Below are 21,776 nucleotides of genomic sequence, written 5' to 3' on the forward strand. Positions count from 1 at the left end.
GGGAACTATAGAGCTGGCTATAGATTTATTATTTATTAGTTGTGGATCTCTGAGGAGATTTTTTTTTTTGTCTGTAATTTCTTTATTGTCAGTTAACAAGGATTTAATACTATTTTTAACCTGTCTTCTTTTTTCAAGACCACAAAAATATGCTGAGTTCTTCTCTCCCTAATCTATCCATTTGGCCGTAGATCTAATAAAGGCTCATTGTGCTCTTTGTGTATAAATTTCATCTAATTTAGGTTGAAGGGCCAGTATTTTCTGTTTGTCTTCTTCAGAAAGATCGGGTTTATTCCAGTATGTATTTAACTGTTTTATAATGTCCAGTTCCTTCACTTGAAGTTCTTTTTTTATAGTTCTTGCTGAATGAAATTGTGAGTTGGCATATTTTATACTTGAGGAACTCCCATTTCTTAACGGATGTTGTTAGTTCTTCACAGTTCCTAATGTCAGTAATCAAAGATTTAATCATTTGGCAATAATCATTGTTTTTAAGCAGACTGGAGTTAAACTTCCAGTATTTATTTGAATGTGTTCCTTTGTTTTTAGGTTTCATAGACAAATAAATCACACTTTGGTCAGTCAGCGGAGCAGCAGAAATGTCACAGCTGATGTCATAACATAACAAGTGGTTTGCAATCAGCCAGTGGTCAATTCTGGATTTATGATTTGAACTGAACCATGAGTATTTACATATTCCTGGATTTAGATATCTCCATGCATCAGTTAGACTTTGTTCATCACAAAAAATAGTAAATGTAGAATTTGGGTGACTTGCAGAGAATTTGGAGGGACATTTGTCATAAAATTCATCCTGGACTACTGTACTATCATTTTTGAGACGGGTCATTTTTGGGCAGGCAGTATTCAGGACATCAAAAGCGCACTGCAGTGAAGGACCCGCCTATATAAACCATGGGCGGCGAATATTTCAGCCTCTGCTTCAACGGCTCTCTAGGAGAATGGAGGTGAACGTGAAGTCGTCAGGATTTGTCAAGAAAAACTACCTTCTAGGAGACAATGGAAGGTGAATATTCTACGTTTTGAGTCTAGTTTTAAGACGTGTACAGTGACGCTAGTCATCGAGTGAAATAAGACGAACATCTGCGTCTGCAGTGGTTAGTGCTCAGCACGTGGTGTGGTAGTCAGACCACACCGTAATGGAGGAACAACTTCTGAGCTCTTCATTCTCAACAGGCCGCAGAATGAGTCTCCTCGTTGAATCTGCAAAACTGAAAACTGAGTGTCCAAGGAACTCCAGAGGAACAAAATGTGCAGATGGATGAAAAGTGAGTAGGTTAAGTGGTGACCTGGGTTTTTAAACGGTTCAGACTGAAAAATGCACCTTTAACAACTACAGTTTTTGAGAAAGTACTTTTTCCATTTTATCTAGATTTTAGTCTAAACTCATAGGGATGAATAATGCCACAGTGTCTTCGTACAATGCATAATAACAAATTGATGTTGTGTAATTGCAGTCTTTTACACAGTATCTGATCTAAAACTGCTACCCAAGTCTTGCGGCACCCTTGGTGGGCCTTTAAAATCAGAATTCAAGTTCTTTGTAATCCTACTTTGGTAGAATGAAATTATGAATGCTACCAGAAAATTATAAATGTACAGGAAAAATATGTGTAAAAGTAGAACTAGCTGTAATAGCAGCTTTAAAATGGCCAAGATTTTAGAACTGCAAAGGAAAATGTGTCTAAATTCAGTCTCCATGGACTACATGATGGGGTCAGTATTCAAATAAAGTGAAGTAGCTTTAAACATGTGAAATGTGTAATTGTGGGATTTAAATCCTCAGATCACTGAGCTCTCCTTAATAAGAGCTATTGACAAGGACCTGATCATACTCAAGTTTCTACAGTTGTAAAAAGTATCTTCCCAAAGATGTTGGAATTTAATTAAAACATCTGGTGCAGATAAATATTTAAATGTATTATATATGTGCTCCTGAGACTTAATGGAACTAACACTTAATGTTAATTACAGCATACAGCAACTTGACCGTGTCATGGAGGTGACCTACTCTGCTGTTTGAGGATCACACTACAGGTTGTTGCAGCAGTGTCCAGGAGGTGATGGTGAGTGTCATGATGGGATGGCACAGAATGCTACGCTGAGAAAACAGCATGCTACTATGATGATTCATAAGACTAGAGTCTCTGATTATACCATGAAGCTCTTTCACAGTGCACTGAACATGCATATTACCAATTTTCAATGCAGTCGGCACAGATTAGAACTGGTTTAACACTGTTCTCTCTGTTCTCCCCAGGTGTTAAAATCAGGCCACTAGATGGAGACTGTCCTCTGGGTAAGTCTGGATCCAAAAGCCTCTGTTTTGTGCTTTTTAAGTGGAATGATGATTTAATAGACTAGAGTCTCTGAGAAAAGCATGAAGTTGTCTTCACAGTGCACTGACCACAAAACCACACCAGTGATATGGTCTGTTTATGCCCATTTACTGCAAATCATGTACACTTTCGGCATTTTTGCAAAACATGCTTTGTAGCTTTTACTGCCTCAACACAGCTACAACACCACATGAATTTGCAAGTTCTTGAAACCTTAGAATCTTTGCTCAATTATTAAATCATGTCTTTTTTCAGTTGTGCTGCATCACTTCAGTGTTTTAGACAGTAATGAACATTAATTGGATTGCTTCAAAGGGTAATTTAGACATGCAGACAAGTTGGGTAGTCACTGAGTTTATAGGATCTGATTTCTACTGCCACTTCATGTCAGTAGAGGTAAATGATGCTGTTATCAAGACTTAACTTAACAGTTGTCATTCTGACAGTTTCTTTTCAAAGTCACTGTAGTAAATGGGCTGAAACATGAGCACACACTGGTGTGGTCCCTGATTTTGTTGTTTTGGCATGTGATGGTATTGATCTAAGTTTGCCTAATTTGTCTTGCAGTTCATCCACACAGACAGAAAGGAGTCAGCATGATTTTTCTACAGCTGTAAGTACAAACTCCTCAAAGTAAAGCCCCATTGGGATGGCTTTAATTTTTTTTTGGTGTAGGGTTAGGTCTGGGGTTTACATCATGTGAAGTCACCATTGGTATTGGAGGTGCACTTTTGTAACGAACCTGGACAAGATGGTTATGAGATGACTGTCAAGTGTCTGGGTCTGTACTGGGCAAAAAGCCCTTTAGAGTGTCATTGAAATTAGCAAGTCCTGACTCAAAACCATCCAGATGGGGCTTATAAAGACTTTTGCCCTGTCGCTCTTATGTCTGAGTTTGGTCAATGATGATTCAGTTATTCGGTTCTACTGATGTTCACTGAAGTCTTCTCGCAGCGCACTGAGACACTCAGACTGTGTAGAAGAATTAGTGGAAACGGTGATTAGTGGTGATGAAATCACTAATCACACTTCTATTTTCACAGGTAAGACTGGATGAAATTAAAGACTCGGTGGATGGAGCAGGTTGGTTGATGGGACATTGTTCAGTTTCTTAACAGGCTTGTTTGAGGCAACTGAAGTCAAAGTGCTGAGATTTCCTGTCCCTTCACAGGTGCTGCATCTTGAGAGTTGGACTGCTACGAGCCTCAAAGATCAATATGAAGTCATCCATGAAATAAAAACATTTGTATGTTTGGATACACCCATCATTAAGGAAATGGGCTCTTGTTTCCTGTCTTTGTACAAAGCCCGTCACTGTTAAAATGACTGTAAATTTAACATGAACATGTATTTAAGGAAGTTTCAAATAAATGGCTGACAACACAAAGACTTGTTTCATTGAGAGGTTGATTATAATAAAATGAATCTCAACATAAAATGCTGGTTTGGGACATGTGATGTGTTAGGGCTTGAGGTAGAATCGTTGTGGTAGTGAAGTATTTGTGGTCTCCTGAATTTATCTGACAGTTGTAGTTCCCTTGCAGATTGTTTTTACACATGAGCAACTAAAAATTTATTGCTGTAGATAAAAAAATTAACAATTTGTTAGTCATAATCAGTCTGATCAGCTCAATAAAGCTACTTTCATATGAATGCACCAGTCATGCAATAAATAATACTTTTGAGGACCTTAATGACAGACCATGAAGACTGAATTAATCTTGGGAAGAGTTCATCAGTGCGTAAACATCCCTTACCATTTTTACTGCCATTTTAGCATCATTTATCTTAGGCATATATTTGTTAAACACTTTGCAATTGTGAAATGTCTTTAGATTCCATCAACAGGCTATCATTATTCATTTATTTTGAATCTTTGAAGGTTAGAAACTACATTTAATTATTTATTTTTTTAAATACATTTTTGGGGGTTCTAAAATTAAGATTCAAATGTATCTAAAGTACATGAGGTTTTTTTTGTCTCGTCATTGACAGAATGTATGCATTTAAATGCTTCAGGGAAGGTGTACTCTCAATATAAATGTTTAATTTTACAGAATTTCATTAATAATCTTACTAATTTGGTGATCCAGTTGAAATCTCCCATGACCCACCTGTGGGTCACGATCCAGTGTTTGTGAATGAGTATTTTAAGGGACAGTTGGTCGTAAAAGGGTGAAGGCAGAGTGCATACACATGCCACAAAAGGGGCCAATCTGCTGAAACATTTCTAATTTAACTCAGTGGTTACATAAGGAGGCCTGTAAGTTTAAAATGAGCGTTTTTTACACGTGTCCATTAAATTGCAGTGAAACCATCTGATTGCATGTTTCCAAAATAAACTATGTGTCAAGTTTGAGACCGCACCCATGTCATATACAGTTAAAGATACATACTGTATAACTGTAATGCTGCTGTGGGGGTAAACTAAAGTGGTTAGAACTATGCTTACACAAGTCTGCTCGCGGAATGAATATTAGTAACGTGAATCTTAGTGTGTTACAAGATTTGTTTAGAAGAGACAAATAGTTCAGACTCGCATGAAGCGCAGCTGGTTTTATTTTGAAGGTCGACAGTGAACCGGTAGTCCGCGTTCTTTGTTCTACACAGTACTGAGGTGAACGTTCATTCGACCTGACAGTAGAACCTGTCCCTTGTTCTCCGCTGGTCAGCAGAACTGGTACTAGAACCCGCGGTCAACCAGCTGTGTCTGAACCTGAGTGTTGAAACCCGTGTGTTTTACAACACGGCATCACAAGTTTAGGAACTTGGTGTGTGTCGCGCTATTGGATGCTAACAGGGCGAGCTAACGCTACCTACCTCTGTTCTGACACACAAACTGAAGCTAATCTAACGTCCCTGAAGGTGAGCGTTTCTCCGTTATCATTAGTCAGCTACCGTACTTTAGAGACGCAAAAAAGTCCAAAAATGTTTTCTCGAAATGTGTTATAAACGTTAAACCAGCTGACATTCGCTGCTAACCAGTCCTGGTGTTTAGTCAAAGCTGCAGGTTAGCTGTTAACATCAGGTTAGCTAACTGGCTGCGATGTTGACGTGGAGCTGGAAGAAAATTTCACGTTAAACCAACTAAATGTTTCTTCTTTTTTCCACAGGCATGACGTATGAAGGAAGGTGTTTCAGGTCACTGAGACAGTTAAACAAGTTTGTCAAGCAGCAACGTTAACGTGAGTTGTTTGTCATCTGGTCCAACTCAACCCAGTCCCCTGTTGCTAACGTGCTTCTGAAGCACATATGAAGATGATGGTGAGTTATTGAACGCAGCCTTGGCAGCAGCAGAGGTTGCCAGCTTTAATCAGAGACATGTAGACGAAAAGATTGACTTGTGGATGTATTCATTTCAGCAAAGACATCAAAAGTCTTGTAAGAAGAGATCACCCCTGTTTTCTGACTAACTGTTCAAACACACCCACAGGTGTGTCTATGACCTGAGGACAGCAGTTTGCCCAGGCCTGAGTCCTTGTGAACAAGTATTACAACTTCTCAGCTGAACTGGCAGTGCATGCATGCTTTTACAGTAAACTCACAGAGCTGCCAGGCCAACTGAAGCAAGAGGAGAGAGAGAACTCTGCTGCTTTTATTACAACTCCAACCAGCTCAGTGAGGAAGCATGACAGCTGTGTTGGGCAGAGCATGGGGGTGGGCCCGCTCATGGGGCAGCAGTGGGGTGTCAGAGAACACCGTGAAGGTGATAGCTGAGGGCCAGAAACAAGGAAGTGGAGGCTGGGGCCTCAGAGGGTGGACCTCTTGGATCTGGGGAGGGTGGAGACATCAAAGTGACCAAAGCAGTTCAGCAGAGGAGTATTGGGAGGCACAGGAGAAGCTTCAGCCCATGGAAATTGAAGATCTTGGAGCAGGGAAACAGGAGACGGAGGCAAAATCAGAGCAAGTTTCTAGGTGGTGGAAATATCTCCCAACTTCTTACCTTTCATGGCCAAGAAAAACACAGACAAGTGGGCCAATACGAAGGAAAGGTGATGGTCGGAGTGGAGATAAGTGGGACTGTGATGTTGATGGGGACTTTTCTGACTACGGAACACCACCCCCCTCTCCTACACCTCCTTCTCAGTTGACATCACCTTTTCGACTCTTTGCGGACAGCTGGAAGGTGGAAATCCTACCAGAGCACCATGAGATCTGCTTCAACTTCCTCCGGCACCTGTTTGACCTTTTTGTGGTTGGCTTCCTGTGGACTGTTTCCCCCCCTGCCAAGCTGATCTTGGAGGTGTTGGGGGTCCAGGGAGCGCTGAGGCTGTGGTTTCATGGTATGGCCATGTTTTTTGTTTCCACAATTGGAATGGCAGGATTACTCTGGTTGATCCAGGAGTATCTCCCTCAGTTTGCTCTGATCTATGGCATCATCCAGGCATTAGTCATCTCTGTCAGTGTTCGACAGAGCGTGATCCTTGGCATGGAGGAAGAAAAAGAAGGCAAGAATGAGGAAGGCAAGGAGACTGATGAAATGAAAAACAGTAGGGAACAGAAAGAAAAGCTTGTGTCTGTTAAGGACAAAGTGAAGACAAGTTAAACTTGAGGTAAGTTCCTCTACTCCTCTGATGTGTTGAGGTTTCATTTTACCTTCTGGTAACCTTTTTACCTTCAAATTTGGATTTTTTTTTCTCTGACAGGTTCCATTAGAGTATTGTTTTTAATGACTTCAATAATTGAGTTGGAATTACAAAAACTCCTAAACCAAAAACCCTTAAAGAGTTGCATCCCTATGAAAACCTGCTTAACTAACAACAACAAAGACAGACAGCTGAAGCTGTAGTATTGTTGATGCAGGCTGTCAGCAGCTCAGTTGCTGCAAGCTACGTCTTGACTTTGGTTAGACTAGGTGAAAGTCTGCAGGCACTTCATTCCAGTTTGGGTGAACCTCATACCTCCAGGATGCATAATAAAGCTGGATGAGCCCTGCTCATAGGCTGCAGGCCTTTTATCATGACCTGAAACACTCTGCATCCATAGTAGTGATAATATTTTAAATATGTTTTTCCAAAATTCCAGTTGCTTTTTTGACTGTATGTGTTTATCTGGTGGGTTTTATAGTTCTTTCTGAACTAATAGAGATTTGTGGAATGTAACTAAGTACATTCACTCAAGTACTGTACATACGTACAGTTTTGAGATACTTGATTCTGAATCGAGTTTCCATGTAGTGCTACATTATAACTCTATTTCACTACGTTGTAAATACTGTGCTGTAGTGCACTACATTTATCTGACAGCTGTCACTCATCCAGTCACCCTGCACCAAATGACAGGGGTCATCACACTTAGACTTAACTTAGTGCAAGATTGTTGAATTGGCCAGGCTGATAAATTGGCAAAAATTAGCACATTGCAAATATGTCTGTGTATATGTCTGCTGATTTAAAAAAATTGCAGTAAAAAAAATGCCAAACAAAGTTGGAGGTAATTTAGGAAATGTGTTTCCAATAGTCCACCAGAGAGCACTGATATGTTATTTTTCCAGCAGTAAAAAATACCTGGGTTACAATTAATCTGAGGCATCCATATCAAGATTGTTTATGTCAGTGTTTTTACGGCATGTACTACCTCACAAAATATTGTGCTCTGCAAGTACTATGTTACTGTGCTGTGGACATTTTACTGGAGCTTCCTAACTAGCCACTTGCAGTTGTGCTCCTGTTTTGTGTCTTCATTTTGCTTTACTGTCTGTCTGTAACAGTTTAGCTTATAACTACCAGTTATCATGAATGACTTATATGTGCACTATGATTGTAACTCTGTAGCAGGCTGATATTGAAACAAATATACAGGAAAGACGACAGTGATTTCATATTTTAGGTATTTTCATTCAAAATGTTGTACTATTTTGATAGTATTTTTGTTTTTAAATTTGTCATGCATACCACTAGAGAGAGCTTAGGTACCACCAGTGGTACTTGTAGAATCTTGATATTATTTAAGAAATTAGTATCTTGATATAATGTTGAGTTTTTTGAACTCCCAAATATCAATATCTTTGTCCAAAATCCTGTGTCAACTGGGTTATAGCACTGGCACTAGTTACTTTGCAAATTCAGATCTGAAGTTCAAACCATATGATCATTTCATACAATACATATAAACTAAGCAACTCTATGTAAAATAGTTAAAAATAGTTCCAGCAGCACCACTGCAGGAGAAAAAAAGCTACTGACACATTAAGTCATCAGTAATGATTGAATCATTTTCAATGTGGCCTTGGACGTCTGGACCCCACTGTATTTATTAACATTAACTGATAGACACCAGTCTTTATGTGTGACTGTTTAAGTGTTTCAAATTCAGATGCTGTAAGAAGAGCACATCTTCTCCACGTGTGGAAATGTAGCCAAAGTGTAAGGCCATTTTGGATCTATTTTGATCCTGTTGCCATAGAAAAAGTAGTGTGACATTGTGAGTGGTGTGAATCCTGCTGGAACCAGCGATGGAGAATAGAAGGATTCTTCTGGGAGGCACAGATAATTAAGTTTACTTGCCAGAGGCCTCTGATCTGCCTCTGCTCCACAGCTCATAATTATCTGCTCACAGAGAAGTGTACCATCAGTGTCCATTATCTGGAAACAACCATTAACCATCCATAAGAGATAATGGAGTACAATTTGTTGATATAAGTACCAAGGAGGAAACACAGTCACTTTCCACAACAAAGCCTGACAGCTCAAGAAACATGAGCAGTCAGAGGATCAGACAGGTCGGAAACAACCCAGCAGTTTATCTAAATGATCTGAGCAAGAAATCTTGAAATAGTGGTCATAGTCCTTCATTGCACAGCAAAACTGCATCCACAGAAGTACAGTACAGAAGGTCAAAGCTGAAGCAGGAAGTGTAAATGCTGATGGATGTTACACACACATGGGTCGTAATTTTTCGTTTTACCTTTGTTTTCTTCTTGAGTGAAGTTTCACTGTTTCGGAGGTTTGTTTCCATCCTGGCTGATCATCTCTGCTGCTGTTTCTTGAACTGTTGGACTTGTACTTTGTCTTACAGCTGGTCACACTACACATTTGAGCAGTGCTTGTGCATGGCATTAACTGTTGGTTTTTATTTTAGTGCCCATAGTAACAGGTTAGAGTGTCCAGACAGCTTGTGCAGGCCCAGCTGCAGCCACACTTCAACTAGATATTCAGTTTTACATGTGATGCGTGCAATTCTCTGCTGACAGTCATATCAATATATCAGTCATTTCATTGTCTGCAGTATGTCACAGACATGAAAAAAAAGATGCAGGGTGCTGTTTTTTTTTTCTTTTTCTTTTCTCCTCTTCCTCTATCCATTCATCCCTCCCTCCCTCTCTGAACAAGGACGAAATCACTGAATGCATTCAGGAAATAGCTCTATTCTTCTCTCCAAACTCTTCTGCAGACTGGATGTAGAAAGAACGCTGCCCATGCCACAGTATGTGTGACCTGCAGCAGTTCAGCAACAGTGCCATCATTGCTCTACTCCAATGTGTAGTGTGAACCAGCTGTTAGTGATGTTATTGTGTTCCTGTAGGGTGCAATGTTGTTATACTAATAGTTGTGCTGAAATAGTGTAGAATTATCTTTTGGAAACTATTCACACTCCAAAAGTTATGTCATTCTCTGTTTGGCCCTTTCAAAGTAAAGGTCATCAGAAATTGTATTTAGCTTTTAGTTTTTTAACACCTACCTTTTCTCTTAATTATTTCAGCAGAACAACAACAACAACAACAAAAAAACTAATAATCAGTTAATTGGAACACAGAACTTCAGGATTTTAAAAACTAAAAACATATTCTTTTCTTTACAAGTCAAAGCACTGAATATTTCATCCTGTATAAACAGTGTACGGTTTGCAGAAATTCAGCAGCACTGCATCAACCAGAGCCCAGTAGCAGTGTCTGTACACTGCCATGATTGGGTGCTGTATTTTCCACATCAGCTGTTTATGAACAGAGTTTTGTCTTCTCCACAGGTGGTGAGAAGTTGCTGTCTATTCAGGAGTTCACCAACATGAGTCCGCCTAAATGAAACCTGCTCCAAGTGTCTGACATCACTACAGTGGGACACCCAGAGACTGTCTCACTGCACCACTGTGTCCTGCAGTGTGACATTAGAATTGTATTGCACACTCATTACAAACTCATAGAAGTTGTACTTTTGTCACTTTATATTCAACACTATTGATCCATATTTTGTAGAGGTCTGTCCTCACTTGATCTTAATGTTGTGCTACTACTTTCATCGGAGTTAGAAATAATGGGGGGCATGAATGTTCAAGAAATGCCTGTTCAAAAAGAGAGATACCCAGTGTTTAGGAAATATTCTGTTGCATTTTTATCTTGTTTCTGTTCTTGTCCTGTGGGACAGCTTTTCTTATGAATTACCATGGGACGGTCATGTGGTATGTGGGCAGATGATGCATTTGGAACACCTGTGATGCATTCTGGGTGACGAAAAACAATCAGACTCGAAACCAAATATACAGCCTGAATTTGTGGAATGTTTGGCATCATCACAAAGATGAAAGAAATGCAAACTGATACAAACCACTGCACTAACAAAAAATAAAAGTTAAATGAAAAGACTAGAGTATTGAAAGGAGCAGCCTTAAGATGGATTTGCTGTGAGGATTTAGCAAAGGCACAGAAGTTCAGACTACAGAAATATCTCAGCTGCTGAAAGTCAAGTCAGAAGGGTAAGAAATATCAAAGGAACAATTCAGTGATTGTAAGACCACAGCAAACAAGGAAACTGCCCCCACAGAGACTTGGGCAGTTAAGTCTGTGTTCAGGCTGCAGACAAATCACATTTGTTTCTCAAATCAGATCTTTAAGACAGACTGTTCACACTGTTATTTATAAGTGATCAAATCAGATTTGTGTGTCCAGACGTCACTAACCTATCTGCTTTGGTTGCTGTGGTAACAACATAGGCTTGGTAACTGCACATGCTGGTGACACTTCTCAAACAATTGTGCTCTCAAGTCAGTGTACAGAAGTCTCCCTCTCCAAAGTGCCAGCAAACTTAATTTAGGAGAAATTAAACACAAATTTATTTCAGAACCTGTCTATGGACTGTCCTCTGTTGGCCTTTGTACCACTCTGCTAGTAGCAGCAGCTGTGATGTGCTGTGTTGCTCTGGGTTTGATGTAGTCATGACGTATCGTATTGTGAGTGATCCAAAAGACACTTTCAAATCATATTTGAGCACCTCAGCTGAGAGGCATCTATAGAAATCCAATTGGAATTGCAAACCAACTCCAAATGTGGCTGGGATCAGCAGAAATCCCATTTCATGTTTTTTTTTTCCTTTGCTGTCCAAACTTTTCTAAAAATCAATCTGGATTTGCCAGAAAAACAGATTTGGGCTGGCAGTGTGAACAAGGCCAGAGAGCAGCTCCTGCTGTTTGGTCTATGCAGCCTCAACCTGTGTTCACTCCCTGTGGGATACATTTTAAAAGTTATTTAAGTCCACCTTAAGTGAACAAGAGGCTGTAGTGTCTGTCTGTTTGAAGCTTGAATATGAGTCTGTCCTCTGCCACCATCTTTCTCTCCTAAGGTACATTACACTTTTCCCTTGCAAACATTTATCCCATCTTTAATTAACATGAAGCTCAAACAACAGACAAGTTCAAGCATGCATTGCCTCTTACAGTGCAATCTCTAGCTGGCTCTGGTAGACTCACTTGAATTTGTTGTTTGTTCAACTTAAACCTTCAACTTCATACAGCTGATCACTAGAAAATCTGTGTAAATGAAGAAGTTCTAGAGCTGTGTGGTCAACTAGTTTTGTACGATATTACACCCATGGACCACAAACTGCAACATCACTCGGTTTACAATCTGTGATCACTGCTTCATATTTATTTATTACCCACATCAGACCTCTAACTTCCCATTCCTTTGCATGTGCAGAATAGTGATGTGTATGTGCCTTTACTGGAGCCAAAATCTGAATTTGTTCAAGGTGAGGGAGGCCTGGGAGGAGGGATGGGCAAGTAGCAACCACCACTGCTGACCTACAGGTTTACACACCTGTTCATTAAGCACAAACACACACACACACTAAAAAATATACCATACCAAAGCCATAAGATCTCCTTAACTGAGCAGCAGTGATCTTAAATTTTGATTTTTCCAAATAAAATGTTTATTTAGAGACCTGAGCGAACGGAATGGAATTCAGTGGGGTTCTAATGATGATCTAATAGCCATGGAGGAACTGGGGCCAGCGTTCAGCTGTGATGCTTGCTACTTGTTTACCACTATAAATGTTCAAATGTTGATCATTTCTGCTGGTGAAACTGTTTTGTACTTTATATATTTTCACATATTGAAGTGAGAGACCTGTGGAAGAGGCACGTCTGAAAACTTCACCACATACAGTACCTGGATTACATTAAGGTTACTCATTGTGAACTTAAGAACACGGCACTTTCATTGTTGCTTGTTTTTTAGAGATTGTAAGAATTGACACTATACCAGCAGCACATTTTAATGTTTTTTTTTTTGCCTTGTTTCATTTTCTGTGCCATGATATTTCTTGTTTGAAAATGTTAAAGTTTTTATCGGGAATGTAGGCCACACTCGTTCTCCACAAGTAGCCTGTGTTTTTATGGATTTTTGTCATGCTTAAGATTTACACTCCTCACACTCCTGACTTGTATCATAGCCTGTAAAATGTGATATTGAAATGAGTTCATTTAGGCTATTTGTCCATTTGTATGCACATGATCTATTTTCACAAACTACTGATAAATTCATAGAGGAATTTGAGTGATCAATACTTTTCAGTGTACTCATGAGCCTAACAATGCCATAATGACATAATAATGAAAATGAATGTAAAGTCATCATTTCATTTTCAAGTTGACTGGAAATGTGTAACCTGAATGTGAAGATGATACTTTTTTAAATTTAGAGCTGAAAAATCGATTAGTTGATCAACAGAAAATCTCTTATTTTTGTGATTTTTTTGTTATTGTTAAATCTGAAAGTAACATAATATAAGTTGCCCTTTTTCATCAATTTGATAATTATTGACAACTGATTTCATGAAAGAGGCCTGTGAGGAAAAAAACTCCAGAGCACAGTTTACGTTTCACATCATTTACCAGATCAAAAAAGTCTTCCACTTTTAGTTTCATGGTTATTATGGTGGTGTTAGGCTAATTATTTGTCTTTGTTTTGTCACTTATTGTTGCATTTTGAAACATTGCAGTTGGATTTTGAAATTGCAGTTTTAATTGCACACAAGTAAATGTGCACACAAATGGAAAATGGAAATTTAATTTGATTCTGAAGTTTCATTTTAATATTGGCAGCTACAGGCTTCCATGGAGAGAACATCAAACTATTTTGGGCTTTTTTATATGGCACCAAATTGCTATCAACAGTTACAGTCCCAAGAAGATGATCCCCTGTCCACAACTCTATGTTGCCTTGTATTCATTGTTTGCTTATATGGAGCTTTTATTGCAGTTATATTAACATTGTAAGGAATGCTATTTTTATATGAGCAGCCAACACACCTAACAAATGCAGGATCACTGTCGCTAAAGAAACTCTGTCCTGGTTCCTTAAATAAGGAAGAAGGATCCCACTGATGTAATTTTAACTTGGAAGGAGTTAGGAGGCGAAGCTATCTGCTGTGATCTATAACTGTACATCTAATTTATAGCCACTTTGAACCCAATGCTACACTGAGATTAAAATGCTCCAACTGGCTAAATAAAACTGATGTTCTTCTATCAGATTGGCTGCCTCTCTTGGTTTTCACTTCACACTTTTTAAGTCAGAAGGAAATGAAACCAATGCAATCACAGCATGTTGATCATGCTGGGATGATGCTTTTACACTAAAATACTAAAAGTACAAAGTGTAAAGAGTTTCCAGCTAAAGAGGATTTGTAACAGTGTGACAACTGAGCAGTTTGAGGACGTTCTTTTAATACCCAGTCATGATACTGTCATCTGCTACCATTTAACCTGTTTACCTGTGGAATGTTCCAACAGCATTCTACAACTTCAACAGTCTTATGTTGTATTTTGATCAGTTTTTTTTAGTGTATTGTAGGCATCAAATTCAAAATGACTGCATATATTTACAAAAAATAAGTCCATCAGTTTGAACCTCAAACATCTTGCATTTGTACTGTAGTTAATTGAAAACAAGTTGAACAGTAGTTTGTTTGTAGCTACATTCCCAATCAAAGTTACAATCATCAAATTGCCACAAACTAATTGCCATACTGTGAGGCTTTTGCCTGGGAACAGGGTCCATGGGGAAATTACTTGTTTTGCCCAGTTGGTAATCCATCATTAGAACAAGCTCAAAAGGGACATCATCATATACATTTTAGTGGACGACCACTATGGGTTAATCATTGGCTGATGTTGGCATCAGCATTTCAAGAAAAGTCATGTTTAATTCCATTATTCCATGCACATTACCATCTAATACACATGGTGATCTTAGCTTATGAATCTGCAGCCTTCACAATATAAAGACATATTGTTGGCAATAAAAGAAAAGAAAATCTGTCTGGAGCCACAACTTTTAAATTCTCTTTTCCCTGAGGATATTTCTTTTTTCTATTTGGCATCGAAAATGAGCTTATGGACACTCAAGAAGACAAGCCACTGTCAAAATTTAGTTGACAAAATATTTTTGGTGTATCGGCTACACATTTTAAAAGTTAAAGAATGTACAGTTTACACTGTAAAAAAGAAAAGTTGCGACAACTCAACATTTCAAGGCAACATACTGCAATAGATTTTTGAGTTTTGAGCCCAACTTTAACTCTTGAGCTTTGAAATAAATTTTAAAAAGTTTTGCCAGTCTATAATCTTTAGCTGAGACAATTTACTTTATGTCTTTAGATAAACTTGAATCTTTGAGTTTTAGAAATAACAAAAAAAAGGTATCTCAAAAATTTGTCACAGTGGTCTATGAACTGGATTTGTCATTATTTTGGTGGCTGAAAATGAAATGGTTTTGATTGAAAATATTATATTATATATATTAACCATCATTCGCTTTCATTTCAGTTAATTTAAATATTTAAAATATAACTTTTGGGGGTTTCAAAAACAGATTTAAGTTTATCCAAAGAAGAAAGGTTAATTATTATAACAAAAGATTTGTAGTCAGGTAAAAAAAAAAAAATTGAGATCAAAACTCAAACTCTATTGTAGCATGTTGCCTTTAAGTTAGTTTTTACAGTGTAGACCTACAGTGATGATAAATGAAAATTAAAATGTAAATGTGGCTGTGGCTGTGGCTGCATGAGCCACAGGTTGTAAGCCCCACCTTAGCCAGTAACATGTTGTTTGGAATTTTTATTAATGAATGAAATAAAAAAGAAAAATACACAGGGTCATGGTCTGTAGATGTTGGAGGATGACTGGTATTGATGGGAGAGCGTGGTACAGTATGTCAGAAGAGACATCTAACTGCATTACTCTATACATTATTGAACAGTAGCCAGGAACAGTTTTAGATGACATTTGTCAGTAACCTTTACTGCAGAATGACTGAGAGGCACAGTAAAGGGACCTTATTTATAACAAGGACTTTACATCAGTTTTGATCTTAAGTACGACTTCAACAGAAAACCATGTATTAGGAGTTATTTATAAAATCATACTTTGACATGGAGATGATCTTATTTCTAAGCAAAGTTAGACTTGACTTGAGTGATTTTTTTGCTGGTTGTCAGGGTACTACAGTTTGGAACACATATGCCTACAGTGAGCTTTACATTACCTTTATGAACAATGCAGAGGGAATTATCAGGTAATGGTGTGAGAAATTAATAGCGACACACTGCCAATCTATGTATTTGGCTTAGTTTGTCAACCCACTGTTAGTCCACTGAAGGATACATGTGTCCTGGCTTCAGTCTCTTCTACCATCACTGTGATCTTCCCAAAGGTTTCCTTTTCTCTTTTGGTTCATGGCTCTTCTTGACTAAACCCTCATCTGTGCTGCAGGTACAAGAGGAAATCACTGATTGTGAGGCAGGTGGTGTCAAATTTAAGTTAATTTGAGACATAGATGACAGGTGCTTAAGTTAAAAAACATCCTTCTCAGAGCCTGATTAGGCAAGTTTTTATGTTCAGTTATGTTTTTTTATGAATCAGACAGGTGTAGATCACCCAAAAATTAAAATTCTCCCAAACAATGGAAGTGAATGGTGACCAGTTTTCAAATGTAAAAACATCAACAGAGTAAAAACATAAAATGCCTCCATACTGCTCTTCTTGTGTAATCCAAGTCTCCTGAAGCCCCAACATGCCAAGTTGACTAAAAATGTTATTTACACCATGATTTTATCCTAAATCTTCACTGTAGATCTTTAGCTTGGAGCCACGTTCACATGCATGTCTGAACTGGGTGTGTGTGGTGTGACGCTGTGGCAAATGGCTGTGTCCAGCAGTGTTCTGTGGACTAAAAAACTAAACCTGACCTTCAATCAGCTAAGAACATTTTATATATGTAACACCTCAGGGCTCCAAACTCACTTTTCACCACCTTCTCAAAACTCACATGCGGGAGCACTGACATGAGGAACGGAGAAAGTCTTTGCTTCCAAAGTGGCACCTTAAGGCTGTGTTGAAATTTGCTGCTGATCACATGGACAAAGAAGCCTTCTGGAGGAAACTTCTGTGGTTAGATGAAACAAACAAACATGGAGGTATTTGGCCACAAAGACCAGAAAGTGAGGCCTTTAAAGTAAATGGAATAATGAAGATGGAGGATTACCTCCAAATTCTTCATGAAAACCTAAAATCATCAGCCAGAAGGTTGAGTCTTGGACACAGTTGGGTGTTCCAACAATACAGTGACTTCAAACACACATCAAAAGTGGTAAAGAAATGACTAAATCGGGCTAGAATTAAGCTTTTAGACTGGCCTTCCTAAAGTTGTGACTTAAACCCCATCGAGAACCTGTGGACTGTGCTGAAGAAACAAGGCTGTGTCAGAAAGCTAACAAATTTAGTTGAACTGCACCAATTCTGACAAGAGGAGTGGTCAAAGATACAACCAGAAGTTTGACCCAGCGGATTTTGTCATAATAATAAATTTATGAAAGAACCAAAAAGCATGGCTGTTCTTTGTGACAAAGACACACACATTCCATCATAGATAACATTAGAGTTATAAACTCAAACTGCCATGATTTACGGTACCTATAAAAAGTATTTACCCCCTTGGATGTTTTCCCTTTTTATTGCTTTCATAAATGGAATCATGGTCAATATAATTTGGCTTTTCTGACACAAAAAATTACAAAAAAGAAACCCTCTTTAATGTCAAAGTGAAAACAAATTTCTACAAAGTAATGTCAATTAATTCAAAATATGTAATGCAAAATAAGTGATTGCATAAATATTCACATCCTTTAAAGTGACTGACCTAATTCAAGAGAAGTCCAGTCAACTGGTGCTTGTAGTCTTACAATTAGTGAAATGAAGACCACCTCAGTGCAATGAATGTGTCTCAAGTGATAGTAGTAAAGACAGCTGTATGTGGAAGGTCTAGTCACTGGTTCATCAGTATTCCTGGCTACAATTATACCATGAAGAAAAAAGAACACTCCAAACAACTCTGAGAAAAGGTTACTGAAAAGTATAAGTCAGGTGATGGATACAAAAAAATTGCAAATCTCTGAACATCCCCTGGAGGTAGGTTAAATCCATCATGAAGAAATGGAAGGAATATGGCACATGTGTAAATGTGTCTAGAGTATGTGGGAGACTTCATGGTCAAAGAAGGTTCTCTGGTCTGATGAAACCAAAATGGAGCTTTTTGGCCATCAGACTAGATGCTTTGTTTGGTGGACACCAAATACTGCACATCAGCAAAAACATACCAACCACACTGTGAAGCATGGTGGTGGCAGCATCATGCTGTGGGGATGCTTGTCATCAGCAGGGCCTGGGAGCATTGAAACAGTAGAGGGTAAAACAAATGCAGAAAAATTTAGGGAATTCCTGGAGGACAATCTCATTGAGTCTGCAAGAGAGCTACGACTAGGGAGATTTATTTTCTAGCAAGACAATAACACAAAGCATAGAGCGTGTTTATGTCTCTCTGCAAATGTGAAATTGATTCATCTTTTTCTGCCTATCACCTATGGAAGCATATTTACGCAAGCTTATTACATTCACTTAAGAAAAAAAATCTGCTGTTTTTCTGAAATAATTTTTCATGTAAAAATTGGCTGTGTTTTTCTAAAGTTAAAAGATATTTTTTTATGTAAAAAAAATCTGGAATTATTTGCTTCACTTGATTACATTTACCATCAACACTGACTGGACAGATTTTCCCTTTAAAATCAGGAGAGACTGAAGGGCCAGGCAGTTAGTGCCATAATCACATGAAGAAACACAATCGTAAGTTGAATCACAGTTGAAAACTTTAATTGACATTAAATCTGCTCTCATTATGCTTAACAGTATATACATAAAGGTGCATTACCAGTACAAGAACAATGTACATATGTAACAATGTGTATAGATAGTACATAAAGTGGTGGCATGAATGAACTGAGTGTAATCCACACTACTGTCACATATCAAACATAGTCTGAAACTGGATGACAAAGATGATGATGATGATGGAGCCTGCATCAGGTGAGTTTTGGTCTTAGCTGAGACATGAGTACAGACCCTGGGCCGGCAGTCATGCACCTTCACCTCTCCTTATCAGCTGTGATCCAGTTCTGCCTACAGCCTGGTCAGACCTGGACCTCCAATCATCACACAACGCTGCACTTTTATCGGTTGGACCTTCAATAAACACCCACTGTCTTTAAATAGACCTCAGAGAGTGACTTTTATTCTTTTAGATTTTTTACATACAACATGCAGCTGAGTTTAATAGGATCCTCTGGTGATTCATCACACGAGTGCAGTGAGTGAGTGCATTAACAGAAATGAACTTCTTTATTCAGTGCTGACAACTCGACCATCCTCCATTCTGACTTCATTCATTAAATTCTATACAGAGAAACTAATCTACAGACCAATTCTTCTGATGCAAACTTCTGATCTCTTGGATTGTCCAGTGGATTTATCTCAAAATCAATCAAGCAATTGAAAACCAGCAGAGGATTTAGAAGTTAAAAATATCAATATGCTTGAGCTTTCAATGAATCTGTCAGAAAATTAAATTACATATAAAATCAAATACAGAGTGATAATTACAACAAACTGACAGTTACAGCTCTGCAAAAAATCAAAGGTTTAATCGTCATAAGCTCTGGGTGAGGAGGTGAACTGAAGTGAGTGATTCTGACAGACTTAGAAGTCTGTCTTGTTTAATGTTTTGTTTAAAGCCACAGAAATATTTCACTACCTGCCCCGCTGTTCTTCATATGTTGTTTCAGTAATCAAGCTATTCAAGTTATTCTCATCCAGATTCACTTCTTCCAACACAGAGAGATTCTTTTTTTTTTCATTCTAACAGCAACCTCCGATTTTGAAAGTATTACTGGCTGCCATGCTGTTCTGGCCACAGAATGTTCCTCGCCTTCACACACATTTTAACTACAATCAAAGTGATGCTGGATAATGAATTATCTCAATATTTGAGAGTTTTAAGAATATGGAAGGTCTTAGTCTATGTATGTCTCAATGCTATTTTGTGTTTGTGTTTTACTGACAGAAACTTGTAGTTGAATTTCTCTCTTTTGCTCATAGTAATCAAAACCACACTTGAAGCAGTTCTTTCGTCTTAAGTCATGATTTCATTAGTTTTTAACATGCACATGTACATGTTTTATTGACTTTGTTGTGGATTGAACTGTGATTATTATATCAACAGATCTTTCAATAATGTTCTTTAAAAACAGTAACAACAATAATAATGACATTAAGTATTGGATTATTTCAAACACATTTCCTGGAGAGAAAGCTGTAATGGGCTGCTAAGTATGGCAGAAACTGTTTTGACCTTTTGAAAAAAAGCTCAGTTTAAACTAAAGGTTGACCGACTCTCAGTCTGGACGATTCTCAGATCCGATATTCAGCATTTTTATGATTTACTTTAGCTGTGTTTTTTGAAAAACACTATTGCCAATAAGATCATTTAAAAATGTGCTACTTTGGCTTTGCCTCTCTCTGTCAGTAGTCACCATTTTATGGGCTCACTCAGTGTCCCGCCCACAACACAATCTGTGGTTGGTTACATGCCACAAGTAATAGCCTATGAACTCTGAAGGCTGCTGTGCCACAGAGACACAGAACAGCACATGTGGAATTTGTGTTCTTCTAAATTTTGACACTAACATTATAATTTTTACTTTTACTTTTATTGTAAATGTATATCACTTCCAAATACTGATTCTCAGTGTGATTAGTAATAACCTGTATCACTACCATCATATACACTCATTCACATATCATCAGCCGACTCTTAATACAAACCCCAGTGAATAAGCATTCATTTTTTCATCACAGGAAACTTTTCACTACATATATGTTGAATAGTCAGAATAAGCAGGTGAAGCATAAGGATGGATGTTGAATAGTATACTGTATTGCATATATTGCTCATTTTTTGCATGTTCTGATTAGAGCTTGAGATCTGTGCCCAAACCCAATGGGACCCAACAGGCTGAACCATATTTATTTATTTTCAATTTTCTCCCAAATTTAGTTGTAGCTAATTCCAGCTACCCCCATGTACTGTCCCTGTCATTGAAAACCCCTAATGTTGGTGCATAAAGGGAAGCTGGTTGAAGAAACAAGCAGTCACTGAAATCTGAAAAACTTTGAAAAAGTCAATTTAACAGTAAATGTCTTTTGCAGATTAGTCCATCAGACCTCAGCTCCACAGAACATTCCGGTTAGCTTGAAAAAAACTGAGAAATCCTGTTACATCTTCAACAATGAGATCATTATCACTTCACTTATACACAGAACAGTGTGACTGACCTGGGTTAACATGATATTAACCCGATGAAATGATTCTGTTAACTCTCAACCTTCCTGATTTGTTACACTAACTTTCTATTTTACATAATGAACCTGATGTTTCATGTATACAGGCCTTTATTTTTTTTTGTCTTGAGAACTTTACAAGTGGGAATTACACAATTTGATATTTTCTTAATATTTTACATGTTCTCATATTAAATGAAAAACAGCAATATTTATTTCTTAGAGTCTCAAAAAAGAGTAATCTGTGCCTGAGAGTGACTTCATGTTTCAGGTTTTGATTCTGATCCAGTTCAGGTTTGGGCTACATGTCTTATTTCCATGACAACAGACCAACTTTAAAACAAAGAAGAGTAACTCCAGGCTTATGTTGAGTCACTGACAGTTACATCAAGTGAATGAAGTTATCCACATATGAAGAACAAGTATGAGGCCAAGTTCTCTAATACTGATCACTCAGGGCTAACAGATCATACT

General features: G+C 38.1%; 1 protein-coding gene, 1 long non-coding RNA gene and 1 other non-coding gene across 5 annotated transcripts; all 3 read left to right on the top strand.

The window, feature by feature from the left end:
• Positions 1 to 927: 927 nt before the first annotated feature.
• LOC146312564 (uncharacterized) lies at positions 928 to 3,747 on the top strand. 2 transcript variants are annotated; one of them, XR_014772113.1, is made up of 5 exons: positions 928 to 1,289; positions 1,996 to 2,087; positions 2,282 to 2,320; positions 2,928 to 3,443; positions 3,532 to 3,747. It is a non-coding gene; the product is annotated as an uncharacterized LOC146312564 (long non-coding RNA). The 2 variants fall into 2 exon arrangements; XR_014772112.1 differs by having other exon boundaries at positions 929 to 1,289; positions 2,928 to 3,747.
• On the top strand, positions 2,362 to 2,430 carry LOC146312565 (small nucleolar RNA SNORD52). The gene has a single exon (XR_014772144.1). It is a non-coding gene; the product is annotated as a small nucleolar RNA SNORD52 (small nucleolar RNA).
• A 1,050-nt stretch (positions 3,748 to 4,797) lies between the features above and the next one.
• On the top strand, positions 4,798 to 10,723 carry c16h6orf47 (chromosome 16 C6orf47 homolog). 2 transcript variants are annotated; one of them, XM_084739358.1, is made up of 4 exons: positions 4,798 to 5,225; positions 5,474 to 5,624; positions 5,723 to 6,913; positions 10,326 to 10,723. In XM_084739358.1, the coding sequence occupies exon 3, from the start codon at positions 5,989 to 5,991 to the stop codon at positions 6,904 to 6,906; it is 918 nt and encodes a 305-aa protein (XP_084595484.1). In that variant the 5' UTR covers positions 4,798 to 5,225; positions 5,474 to 5,624; positions 5,723 to 5,988; the 3' UTR covers positions 6,907 to 6,913; positions 10,326 to 10,723. The 2 variants fall into 2 exon arrangements, with proteins under 2 accessions (XP_084595484.1, XP_084595482.1); XM_084739356.1 differs by having other exon boundaries at positions 5,794 to 6,913.
• The last annotated feature ends 11,053 nt before the right edge of the window (positions 10,724 to 21,776 follow it).

This window comes from Lutjanus erythropterus, chromosome 16 (assembly GCF_056507025.1).
Source record: "Lutjanus erythropterus isolate fLutEry1 chromosome 16, fLutEry1.hap2, whole genome shotgun sequence".
Taxonomy (NCBI): Eukaryota; Metazoa; Chordata; class Actinopteri; order Lutjaniformes; family Lutjanidae; genus Lutjanus; species Lutjanus erythropterus.